We start from the raw sequence: 13493 nt of genomic DNA, 5'->3' as shown, positions 1-13493 counted from the left end.
TTGTCCATGTGTTGCTGTTTTTTTTTTTCTGTACCAGCTGAATTTGGAGTTTACTTCATAACGATTTGAAGACATTTCATATTAATTGGTCTAGCGATGCAATGTAGGAAAAAAAAAGTTTTATATAATAGATACACACTCTATTTTCATATTTAAATCATTAAAACTTGCATCAATATATCAAGTCCTTTTGATTTAAGTTGCCATCTAATTACAGTCAGCCAGTCGTTAATGCAAATTAAGTCAGCTTTGCTTCATTATTTTCCATTACATAGTGCTCACAACGAAATGTCATTTTATATAATTTTCAATTTCATCTGAAACATCATTTATTTGTTGATCTTTAATTTCCATACATTTTGTGAATTTGAAGCTCAGTTTACACCATATGTTTGTGACTTTACATATTTTTATTCCAATTTGTAAGATTCATGGGAAGCAGATCAATGCAGCCTTAAAAAACTAAGTGGATTCAACACTTTAAGTGTAAGCAAATGTTATCCAAACCTCGAACAGTCATTTAAAGAGAGTAATGGGCTTTCTGTATTTTTAAAGACTCTTCGTTTTTGTCTTTTGAGTGAACCGGTTGTTCGAAGGGTCAATGTTTAGTCCTCAGTGGATGCTTTCCTCTGGTTCATAACATATCTAGTCATCTGTAAGAAATGTACTTCTGGCATATTGTATTTTACACAAACCTCCTTCAGTCACAAGAAATTTCCACAGTTAAAGTACAACCTGTTTTGAGGAATAATGTAATAATAGATTGAGATAACTCATGAACATGGTGTTTTCAAAAGCCGAATGTTAGTCATTGTTGGAGCAGAAATCAAAGGCATGGCCAGGGATGTGATATCACATATCAGAGCTTTCAAAAGATTTAAAGGCCATTTTGGTCTTTGCTTCAGCTCGGTCAGGGGGTTCTGTTTATTCTCTCCTGAGCTTTGGCTGGGTCCAGAGGGCCCACTGCGGTCCTTACAGTGGATGTTCTGAATTCTGAACTTTAGTGTTTGACGTTGATTTAGTATTGCACTTCTGTCCACAGATGACAGACATCCAGTTCATTTAGTGCTAGGTCATCACCCTAGCTGATGTCATTATTTTAGGTATGAAGTTTGTGCTGAGTGAGTTCTAGTCAGGTGAAATCATCATCATCCTAATTGGTTTGTTAGAGCAGACTAATTACTATAAAAGGAGGGAAGAAGCGCACATTGTGTTTTTATTAGCAATGGTTACCTCCAAAGAAACTGATGCAGTCATCATTGCTTTGCATTTAAATGGCCTCACATGTAAGGAAATTGCTACAAAAAATATTTTACCTGAAAGAACCATTTACCGTATCATCAAAAACTTCAAGAAGAGAGGTTCGACTGCAGTGAAGAAGTCTTTCAGGAATTCCCAGAGTGTCAAGAAAGCACCAGGACCATCTCCTCCTGAGGAATCGTGTCACCAGCAGTGCAGAGCTTGCTCAGGAATGACAGCATGTTGCTGTGAAAGCACACACAGTGAGGCCAAGACTTTTGGACAAAAGCATGGTGTCAAGAAGGGCAGCAAAGAAGCCACTTCAAGCCAAGAAAAATGTCAAGGACAGACTGAAATTCTGCAGGAAGTACAAGAATTGGACAGCAGAAGACTGGTGTAAAGTTATTTTCTCTGATGAAGATCCCTTTCCAACAGTTTGAGACATCTGGAAAATCGATTGTTCAGAGAAGAAAAGGTGAACACTACCACGAGTCTTGTGTTGTGCCAACAGTGAAGCATCCTGAGACCTTCTATGTGTGGAGTTGCTTTTCAACCAAGTGAGTGGGCTCTCTCATAATTCTGCCCAAAAACACTGCCAGGAATAAAGAATGGTTTCAAAATGTCCTGCAAGAGCAACTTCTATCAACGGTCCATGAGCATTTGGTTATGATCCGTACATTTTCCAGCATGCTGGAGCACCAAAAGAAGTGGCTCGGAGATCATTTGGCTACATTGAAATCGGATCCATGGCCAGGCAACTCTGAGAACTAATAAGGCAAGAATGGAACTCTATCAGTCAGGATTTGGCCCAGAAACTAATATCCAGCATGCCAGAGTGAACTGTGCAGAGCTTATGAAAAACAAGGGTCAACTGTAAATTAATTATTTTTAATTATATACATTATTTTCCAATAAAAGCATTTAATACTTTTGCTTATCATTGTTTTTAAGAATACCATAGTCAGAAGCATGTGGGGAACAATAAATCGACAAATACTGAAGCATCAATCTTTGCAAAACACAAAATTTGTCACTGCCGAACTTTTGGTCCTGTGTGTGTGACAAGGCCTATGCAATAATACCGTTCAGTTTGATCACTGTTCTATATTATAATGTTCTATATATTTGGTGAAGTCGTGGCCTAATGGTTAAAGATTCAGACTCGTAATCCAAAGATTGCAAGTTTGATTCTCTGGCCGGCAGAAATTGTAGGTGGGAGGAGTGAATGTACAGCGCTCTCTCCATCATCAGTCTGTGCAGGTAGCAGACGTGGGAATTGAGCAAAATGAGAGGAGAAGACTTTGGTGGTGCTCCAGCAAAATAAAAATACATGTAAATTTAACTTAAAAAAAAAAAGGCTATGCATGATCTGGTGTTTAGTCCGCAGGGACGTGCACAGACATTTTGAGGGGAAGGTTCTCAAGTGGAAAAAAAAATGCACTTCTCATATTTATTTAAAAACAAATTCTAAACAAAATGTTACATATATTAGAGGTGTGCAGTATTATATGTCTCAATATATTCTGGGATTTTATCGATAACGGTAATTATATTATATTTTGCTGAGTGTGTATTGTGCTGGTATCTTAAGGACTATCCTGGCAGCTGACTCCTAAAGTTTTTCATATTCTGCATATTCTGTGTGGTGATCAATTCACAGGAGTGATAGAAATTAATCTTTTCCAATAAGTTTGAATAGATTTTTTTTTACCCTTTATTAGCATTTTACCTTCATAAAGCACTTTTTTCTAAAAGTGTGCATCATCTTTTCAGTCAAATTCTTGAACTTAATCAGTCAGAATAATAAGTAATTTGGGCTGTTACCAGTCCAAAATCAGTATTCACAAAATGAATCTTTGCAATGCAGGGGAAACACAGAAGCTGCATTAGAAGGGACATTCAGATGCATTTAACTTTGGTAAACTTGTACACCTAATATTACCAAAAACAGCTGACCTATAGTTAGAATTTTTTAGGGTTAGGTGTTTTTTTTCCTTCTTCATAAATGCAGCCCTCTAGTAGATAAAAAAAGAAAAGCTACTTTAAAAGGGTAAATTAAAACTGCCAGAAGACTGCAGCAAGTCACTGTTAATAAGTGATTTATTTTGACTGAACCTAATCATTTAAACGGTTGATTCATTCAGGAACAAAACAGTGTCATGTTGCTCATAAACGCAAATTGAATTTATATTTGTTGGCAAACTAAAGCAAAAACAGTCAATATTGTGTCTAAAACGTAAGTGTCTTAATATTCAATTATTGAACTGTTGTATTAAATCAATATCACATTTGTAATCATTCTGCTTTTTGGTCTTCTCGTGATACCAATTATCGATATGAAATTATAAATATATAAACATTTCTGCCGCCAAATCTTGAATTTTGTGATCATTCAAAAAGCATTTTAATAAACTGAATCGTGCATTGAAAAAAAACGTGCACTGTTCTAACCTACTAGTACTTTAGCTAACTTGGTAACTCTCATGAGTCATGGATAGGATAATTAGCTTTAAATTCAAGGCACAGGTAGCTTAGTCTTTTGTTTATCACCACTCACCTCCACACCAAGGCAAACAAAACTGGAAAGGGAGGGAGAGCTTCACTTCTGCGGCTCTGGGATCAATGTGTGCTACACTGCTGTCTGTGTGCTGCAGAGACACGGAGGGAGAAAGGCATCGGAACTCGATCGACAGTTTCAACATTTCCTGACCTATACATATATTCATTTACTGAAAGAAAAACCTCCCCAGAAAAAAAGAAGGGCACTTTCTGTGGAGAAAGAAAAAGGGCAGGTGCTCCGCCCTCTGATGTCTGTGTTCACGTGCCTGTTTACTCGTATCTGAAATGAGATGTGAACATACTCGCTAATGTTTCCTTTATACTCTGTTTATATAGCTATGGTTTATGTGTTTTCATGTCATTGCCAGGCAATAAAGTATCTGAATGCCTATAGAAACTGAAAAAATATATTTTCTGCCTAAATTTTCTGATAAATCGGACAAACCTGGACATGGACCTTACAAACCTGTCCATCACAGCGATACATGTTTGATTCCCAAAAGACGTTCTTAGAACGTTAATAATTGGTTCCCATAAATTAACCAAGCGGAGTGTTTGCTGGGATTTCATGACGTAATCCCAATGCTTTAGTGTACATCATTAAAAAAAAAGTGCTCAACAAAAATGTTTTAAAGACCTGAAACAGATAAATAAACTGTCAGGTTTCATTAGTATCAAACACCCCCCCGCCCTCCCTCCCCTCTTCCCTTCTCTTTTTCTTCTCTCATGTTGGCAGGTCCACGTTAGACTTGGGAATGGGGGATTGGGGGAAGTCCTGATGAGTGCATGTATCCTCACAGTGGTCTGCACTAGAGAGGGAACTCCTCACGACCCCCGCTACTCCCGACGGAACCGCGCGCTGAGGTAAGATAACACTCCCTCACAAACTTTACACGTGTTTTTATGCTGTTTTGGCATAAATTGAAACTGATTAAATTAATAGTTAATTTTAATGTAGATATTAAGGTGAACAGCTACTTTTATTGCATGTTGCACTGCAAAAAACGAAACAATAACAGTAATTTCTTTTGCATGTAGAATATTTTTAAATTACAAAAGCTGTCTCTGGGACAGTACCTTTTCAAAATATGCATCCTTTGAGGACTAACATGTACCTTCGAGGGACTACTGCACTTCTTAGGGTTAAACAAGGTACAGAGCTGTAGCCTACCAACCCACTGACAGCTTTTGTTCTTTTTTATATTAATTTATTTTGAGTCCAGATTAATTATTAATTATTATGAATTTGCTTTTTTTGAATGTAAATCTTAACCCAAATATTGTATACCCATTTGTATTTATTATAGGATGTATCAATATATATCACTTGCCTAATAAAGGAAGGTCTGAGAAACGTACAATGAAAAAAATGATTCATTGAATTTACGAAATGTTTTAAGGTAAGTGGATGCAATCAATTTATTTGAAATACATTTAGATAAAGAAATGTAGTTGACTAACTTTCAATGTTTTTTTAGCTAAAATAAATTGTTTGCAACCACTTGCACTACCTTAAAAAAATTTGTATCATTTTTCAGTGTAATATCAAAGTCATTTGAATTTAATAAATGTAAGGCTTTAATCTGATCTTGGGAGAAACCCATATTTTTTTTTTCATTTTTTTTTTTTTTTTGTGCTCTACTCATCTGTAACTGTCTATTTTGTTAGATCTGTAACCATTTAATGTTCTTTGCAAAAATTAAGAATTTCACACATGCAAGTTGTGCATATTTACAATCATAATAAATGCAATGTAAAACACACAGTTAAGTAAAATAAATGATTGCATATATTTAAAGTGACAACATAATGTATACCATAATATATGGTAACCAAGTCCTAGAGAGCCCTGGTGTGCATCAGGGTTCTGTCAGTAGAACAATTTGTTTACATAGACCTTTTCCAGAAGTTCTGTTTCAATGGTGTCATGTGTTGTCTTCTTACCTCTGTGCCTTTACCCATCTTCTGTTATGTGTCTGGGCTGGGTCAAAGCTCCTGAAGCTCAAAGCTGATCTGGAGTCAGTTTCAGGGCACTCAGAGCATTTTTTGACCATTATGTCTCAGGTTTTTTTGTGTGCCAGTGGAAGAGGCTGTGCAGACACAAGAAGAGTGTATAAGATAATTTCATTACTGTGTTCGTTTCCCTTGATGTTCTTCTCTTCACTCCACCTAACCTGATGGACACATGATTATCAGTGTCTTGTAGCCATGCGGTACACAACACTGTTGACCATCCTGGCAGCCGTGCTGCTGTATTTGGTGTTGGGGGCTCTGGTGTTCGGCTGGCTGGAGTCGTCCAGGGAGGAATGGGCTCACCATGAGCTGCTGACGTCTCGAATCACTTTCCTACAGAACCACAGCTGCGTCACCCCTTACAGTCTGAGAGCGTTCACAGAGGTCTGTTTGAAAATGTAAATGTAAAAAAATTCAGTGGAATTCCAATCTGTAACCTGGGGAGTTAGTGTAGAAATAATTTACATTCTAAAATTGCTAGTAAGTGTCACAATATTTACAAAGAAATGACAAACAACTCATCGAACTAAACATGGCATTAAAAGAGTATTTTATGTAAAACATCTTCTAATAATCTTTTAATTACTCCTTAGAAAATTTTTTATTTATAGTGTATACAACCAGTAATTGTCTAGGTAAAGCTATTAAAAATTTAAATGTTTAATAAAATAAAGCTAAAATAAAATATTAGATATAAATTTAAAAGCAATAAAATTTAATTTAATAAAATTAGACTGAAAACAAAATATAAAGTAAAAGGCAATTAAAATATGAAAAATACTACATTGCTATTCAAATACTATAGCAAATTTTACTTTTACAAATTTTGTAATATGCATTTGTCCTTTTAAATTTTGTTGTGGTGTTGTTTTATATAATATGTTATATTTATATTTAATTTGATTGAATACTTTATTTCAATTGCTTGTCAAGACAACATTTTTAAATTTCATTTTTATATTTTAAAGTGTACGTTTTTATTTTTAATATTTGATTTTGTTTGAGCTTTATTTTAATTAACCTTTTTTTTTTAATAACAACAGGTATTTTTTATAAATATTCTGTGTGTGTGTGTGTGTGTGTAGCTATATGTACACTGGGGCATCATTGATAAATGTATCATCTTTTCACTTTAGAAAGTGGTTGATGCCATTGAAGCAGGTGTAGATGCCAGAAGCACATTAAATTATACCAGCAGATGGGATCCATCCAATGCTTTTTTCTTCTGCGGTACCATCATCACTACTATCGGTGAGCTCTTTCACTTCAGAGTTTTGTTTTCATCTTAGGAGCTTGATTTCACATGTTCTCCTCTTCTCTAGGCTTTGGAAATGTTTCGCCCAAGACAAAAGGCGGTCAGTTGTTCTGTATTTTTTATGCTCTGGTGGGGATCCCCATGTTTGGGATACTGTTAGCAGGGGTTGGAGACCACCTGGGCACCCTCCTGAGGAGAGCAGTGGCAAAGATAGAGCCTCTGTTCTTGGTAAGTGTCTTCAGACCATTAGAAAATGTGATTAATAATGTGGATGAAGAGATAAAACAGTAAGTGATGACATTGTATTAACAACTCATTGTAAAGAGCATTTGCAACATCAACTTTTGATACAGAATTGTCTTGTATTATGAAACATTTCATAGTAATAATAAAGATCAATGTAACTTCCAGACAGTTACTACAACCACTAATAGATATCATCATACTTCTGCAGTTGATTTGATTACATTAGAAATTGCATTAGAACATTTTTACTGCAATTTCTTAAAATTAAAAAAAAAAAAATCTTCTAGATTTCTAGATTTTAGATAAGATTTTTTTTTTTTTTCAATTTTTATGTGTAAACTTGCAATTAAGAGAAGAAAATGCTGAATTGCGAGATGTGAATTCAGAGAAAAAAGACAAAATTGCAAGATGTAAATTCTGAATCGCTGGAAAAAATTTTTTTTTTTTGTTTGTTTGTTTATATCTCACAATAATCTTCAAAAATATCACAAAATTGTAATATAAAAAGTCACAATTGCATTGTTTATTTATTTTTTTTTATGGAGGAAAAATAATGTCAATTTCCAGAAAAAAAAATCAGTGTTTTTAGGAATGTACAACATCGGGCAAATTACTTGTGAACAAACCCCTCTATAAAAACAATATAGATAGGAGTAAAAAAGTAAAGTCTTGTGTATTGTGAGTGCTGCTGAAGTGGAGATTTCTTCAAAGATATGCATTGTAAGAAATGTGCAGACGCAAAATAGATAAAGTGCAATAAAATAAACACTTTAATATGTATTTTAAAGTAGTTTTCTATGTAGTTTTCTTTCTACTAGTCTTAAACAACACATGAGAAGCCAAATAACCCAAAATCTTCAAAATGACCAGTGCATGAAAAAGCAATGTTTTTGCCTGTAGTGTCTTGCTTCATTACTATTATTACTGTAAACTGCATGCAGCGTGAAAATAGACGGAGTTGATCAACAAGTCTTCAGCAAGAACCCCCTTACAATCAGAACACACTAAAGACATTCTTAAGAAATTACCTGAAAACCTGTTAAGAATTACACTTTCTTATGAATGTCTGAACGAATATATCGTAAGTATTTTTTGCTTCACAAATACTAATACGCATCAGATCATTTCCACAATAACAAAGATAACTCTATTGTGCTGTGTTCTCCTGCTGAACAGCGGAAGGGTGTGAAGCCCACCAGTGTCCGTGTCATCTCCGCGGTCTTCTCCATCCTGATTGGCTGCATAGTCTTCATCGCCGTGCCGACCATGGTGTTTCAGGAAGTGGAGAGCTGGAGCCTGTTGGAAGCCGTGTACTTTGTCGTGATCACCCTGACCACTGTGGGCTTCGGGGACTATGTGGCAGGTGCACAGATATATGATGTCTACATACAATAATCATTACATATGATTTAGTTTACTGCGTCATGTGACTGTATCATAATGCTGTTAAGGAGCTCAATATTGTATTACGCCTGGGATTGCAGGATGTTTTGGGATCATTGGATCCAGACAGCCATGAAGTTGCAGACATTTACATCATCTGATTATCTGTTTTTAAGCCATAGACACTAATTGTAATATAATTAATTGTAATAGCTCTAATTTTAGACCATAGCAGGCACTTATCTCTAATCTATCTAGTCATTTAACAGATGAAAAGGGACTTACAGTAGACCTGATAAGAAACGGTCTCATCGACTCAGTGTTTTCATGTCATTTAATCATCAGTCAAACTCCAATCTCCGTCTAGAGGGATATAGATATATATCATTTGTTTTCTATACATTTGTTTAGTTTTGCTTTAGTCATACTTGATGACTTTTGACAAAAAAATAACTTTAAATTTATATCATATATTTTATCATGCCATTTTCATTAAATCCATTTCCCGTTTACTGCCTACATTTTCTGTTAAGTATTTTTTGTGAACTGTAACAGACCAAATTTAACCACTTTTTAAAATAGTTTTAACTATAATACGTTTTGCTTGTAGAAATGTTGTTGTTTTTAAAGTATATATATATATATATATATATATATATATATATATATATATATATATACCCTTTTAAATAAATAAATAAAAAATGTAATATCTTTTAATAAAGGACTATTACTTTTAAGTGAGGATGCATTAAATCAGATGTTACAGTCAAGACATTTATATTGTCACAGAGATACAGAAGATATACTATTTCAAGTAAATGCTGCTGTTTTGAACTTTCTGTTCATCAAAGAATCATAAAAAATTTCCATAAATATTCACAATTTCCATAAATATTTCATTGTTAAAATAATAAATCGGCATATTAGAAAGATTTCTGAAATATCATGTTATTGCTGCTGAAAATAAAAAAATATATATTTCTTTTGATATATTAAAGAACACAGTAATTTTAAATGTGTAAATTATTTTACAGTATTAAATTTTTTTTTTTTTTTATGCAGCCTTGTTGAGCATAAGACACTTCAAAAACACCAAAAACCAACCCAAAACATGTGAGTGGTGGTGTGTATTTTTGGTAGAGCTTAACTTGTATTTAACTTGGAATATTTCTTTGAGTGCTTTGCTCATTTGAACAATGGTGTTTGCCCATGGCTCAATCTTCAAACCAGCAATCTTCCCATTATACCAGCCCAGAGCTTTCAACCACCAGGCCACATCACCCCGTGAACAAACCCTGTGTCATTATCTTTCTCTTTCCTCTATTTCAGAGAATAGGAGAGATGGAACGCCCCTGTACAAGCCGTTGGTGTGGCTGTGGATAGTGTTTGGTCTGGCGTATTTCGCATCTATCCTCACTATGGTTGGGAACTGGCTTAGAGTGCTGTCAAAGAAAACACGTGCAGAGGTGAGACAGACTGAATGAACAATGGATTTATTCATTTCAGTTTTTCCACAGTGGACTACTATTGTGGTATGGACTATTTAAAATAAAGCTTCAAAGTTGACCAAATTTGTATTTGATATATACACTACTGTTCAAAAGTTTTTATTCAGCAAGGATCCGTTAAACCGACCAAAAGTCACAGCAAAGACATTAATAGTACTACAAAATAATTACATTTAAAATTTCATGGGGAAAAAAAGTATAACGTAAAAAAAAGGTTTTCAACATATTAATAAGAATTCTTTCTTAAACAAAAAATCTGGAAATTAGAATGATTTGTGAAGGATCATTAGACAAGGAAAACTGGAGTAATCTAAATTTGCATTAGGAATAAATTTAAATTTAAATTATATTAATATAGAACAGTTATTTTAAATTGTAAAAAATATTTAACAATATTACTGTTTTCACTTTATTTTTTATTTTTTTTATAAATAAATGCAGCCTTGGTGAACAAGAAACTTTTTTTTTTATATATTTAAAAAATCTAACCAACCCCAAACTTTTGAATGACAGTGAATATAGTATTAGGATTTGTCCCAAATGAATTTTTATTTGCATGTTTTTAGGCTCTTATTAACCAGATTTTGACTGCTTGTATTGCAATAAAACACTAATTCTTATAAGATCTTCCCATACGTTTTTTCTTTTTTTTAATGGTACTGTGTTTTTCTTTTAGATGGAGGAGCTGAGAGCCCATGCAACAGACTGGACTCAGAACATCCAGAACATGTCCATGGACTTCCGTATTCCCGTGCCACTGGATCTCAATGACCCCTTTCAGCTCCAGCGGCGACGTAGACGGAAGCGTCACCGCCGTCATCGCCTCCCAAGATTGGCTCATGGGATCTCCCTCGATGCAGATGTCATCCGAGAGAACGGACACCTGATTCTCGGATGGCCTGTGTGCAAGTACACCCCAGGGTCTGATATCAGGTCTGAAGCACTGTCCCGGTCCAGGTCGTGGTGTAGGTTAGATGAGGCGTATGAGGTGAGACCAGGATCGAGGCAGACAGTCGGACCAGCGTCAAGATCCGTCTCAAGATTAGAGCTGAATCCACCATCAAGACCCGTATCCAGAGCCATTTCCAGGTCCCCTTCAGAATCTGGAACGGGATCCGAGACACCTTCGGAATCCTGGTCGGAATATGAAAATGAATCAAATTCCCGTAACTCAGCGGACGTGGAGTCTAGAGCTGAAGGGTCTCTTAGATCAGAGAGTCGGAGGGATGTTCCTGTCGTCGTGGTTGACAGTTGCAGTCCACCTCGTCCCTCCCTTCTGGACTTCTTTGGTGAGAACCTGGCGTACATCGACGAGTCCTCGGACACTCTTAGTGATCGGGTCAAACCTGCTGGACAGAACCGCCAACGCAAAGCCAAGAGAAGGAACATGACGAGACAGATTCCCCACTCGTATCCTGTAGGACTCCAGAGGGAGATCACTAGTGAACTACAACCTCCATCGCACCCTCCAACACCTCCACCTCAAACCTGATGAATAAACATCTGACCGAAGGCCTGTTAGCTTTCAGCTTCACAGAGCGACTGATGCAGACCATCACAAATATGTGTGCAAATATAGTTTCAATTTAAATGGTTTGTGCATTGTACAAAAACAGTTCATGCCTCCCAGACAAAGATAAAGTGGTGTTGTTCAGAATAGCATACTACCTTTTCTGCCGAATGTACTTTTGTCAAAAGTTTGGGGTGACTTTTTGAGTTTTTTTTTTTTTTAAGTGTACAATGCTGCATTTATTTGATCAAAAATACTCTAAAAACAATAATATAGTGAAATATTTTTATAATTCAGAATGACTTTTCTATTGTAATGTATTTAAAAATGTAATTTATTGTGATGCAAAGCAGTTTTTTTAACATAATTACTCCAGTGTCACATGATCATTCAGAAATCATTCTAATATGCTGATTTGCTGCTCAAGAAATTATCAATTATTAATGTTAAAAACAGTTGGGTAACATTTTTTCCTCAAAATAACAGCATTTATTCAAAATAGAAATGTTTGTAATGTTGTTTTGTAAATGTCTTAACTGTCATCAATTGAACTGTTAATCAGTTTAATGCATCCTTGTTAAATAAAACCATGAATTTCATTAAAACACTTTTTACTGACCCCAAACTTTTAAACAGATGTGCAAACTGTGCATAAGGTCTAATGTCCAGACTCCAGATGGCCGACACCATTTGTTGAAATGTGCAATAAATAATAAAGCACACTGTACTAAGTGAGTCATTTCATGAAGTCATGTGTCAACAGTGTATCCCACTATCTAAAATTAGATGCATTATATGTTATTTTACATATATTTAATAAATGTAGTATTCTGTTCTGAACATAGCCAGAAATGTGGAAAATCTGATGTTTGTTTAAATGTTTAATTTGTCACTGACACCAATTGTTATATTTTAGTCTTAATATTTAATTGAATTCACTGTAACTTTCATGCTGTCAGTGTAACAGGTAATATGTTAGTGTTCCGATTTGCAAACACACACTCACACACACACACACACACACAAAGAATGGTAAATGCTGTTGTTTTTAGGAATGATATTTTATTTGTAGCGTCTTGCTTGTTAATCCTCTAATAGTTTTTAGTATTATAGTTATATACTTTAGTTATATAAAATACTGTTTATATTTTGCATTATATACTTTGAAAAAATAGGAGACAATTTGTTGTAAGATGCATATTGTTTACTGAAATGTCATTTTATTTGTGTGCCAAACTAGTTATTATTCTATTGTCATGAATACAAATGTTTTGTTGTTGATTGATGTTAAATTACTTTTCCCTTTTTTCCACAGCTGATTTCAGACAAAGAGCTAAAAAATATATAAAAACAGGAGAAAATGGCGAAATCTTTGGCGCCCTCTTGTGGTCATCTGAACTGGGCAACTCTCAAGGTTTTCTCAAGTTTTATCACGTGATTAAAAAAAATCTTAACAGGGCATAAAATAGACTGTTGTTTGTACAAATGTTATATTTGCCCTGCAGGTTTGTGGCGTACTCACATTGCTCACTTTCCAGAAAACATATCTATACATTTACCCAAACTCATTTTACAGCACACAAACAGAATGATTTTCAAAAAAAAAAAAAAAGCAATTTCGATGGTGAATTTGCACAGCAGGAGCTCGATGAGCTTTTAAATGGGCTTGGTGTGGGAAGACGAGGCGAATGAGAGAGGGAGCGAGTATGTCCCAGCGTGAGACAGATCCAGGAATGGCTTTTGTAAGGCCCTGGCTGTGGGGATAAATGCCGGTTGC

The 13493-nt window shown here is 35.1% G+C and overlaps 1 protein-coding gene across 2 annotated transcripts; it reads left to right on the top strand.

Annotated features, from left to right (window-relative positions):
- The first annotated feature begins 4556 nt into the window (after window positions 1–4556).
- On the top strand, window positions 4557–12433 carry kcnk4a (potassium channel, subfamily K, member 4a). 2 transcript variants are annotated; one of them, XM_052574940.1, is made up of 7 exons: window positions 4557–4662; window positions 5995–6195; window positions 6948–7062; window positions 7134–7294; window positions 8489–8675; window positions 10028–10164; window positions 10883–12433. In XM_052574940.1, exons 2-7 carry the CDS (start codon window positions 6007–6009, stop codon window positions 11696–11698), a joined length of 1605 nt encoding a protein of 534 aa, XP_052430900.1. In that variant the 5' UTR covers window positions 4557–4662; window positions 5995–6006; the 3' UTR covers window positions 11699–12433. The 2 variants fall into 2 exon arrangements, with proteins under 2 accessions (XP_052430900.1, XP_052430901.1); XM_052574941.1 differs by lacking the exon at window positions 4557–4662 and adding an exon at window positions 5138–5198.
- The last annotated feature ends 1060 nt before the right edge of the window (window positions 12434–13493 follow it).

Source organism: Carassius gibelio, chromosome B14 (assembly GCF_023724105.1).
Source record: "Carassius gibelio isolate Cgi1373 ecotype wild population from Czech Republic chromosome B14, carGib1.2-hapl.c, whole genome shotgun sequence".
Lineage (NCBI taxonomy): Eukaryota > Metazoa > Chordata > Actinopteri > Cypriniformes > Cyprinidae > Carassius > Carassius gibelio.
The sequence above is the reverse complement of the archived record's forward strand: the minus strand, read 5'-3'. Positions and strand labels throughout refer to the sequence as shown.

Bases quoted from the DNA above. Each gene is read 5' to 3' on its own strand.
- kcnk4a (XM_052574940.1), top strand. From the start codon at position 6,007: ATGCGGTACACAACACTGTTGACCATCCTGGCAGCCGTGCTGCTGTAT. The intron at 7,295-8,488 runs GTAAGTGTCTTC...CCTGCTGAACAG, and splicing joins AGATAGAGCCTCTGTTCTTG to CGGAAGGGTGTGAAGCCCAC. The intron at 8,676-10,027 runs GTGCACAGATAT...CCTCTATTTCAG, and splicing joins CTTCGGGGACTATGTGGCAG to AGAATAGGAGAGATGGAACG.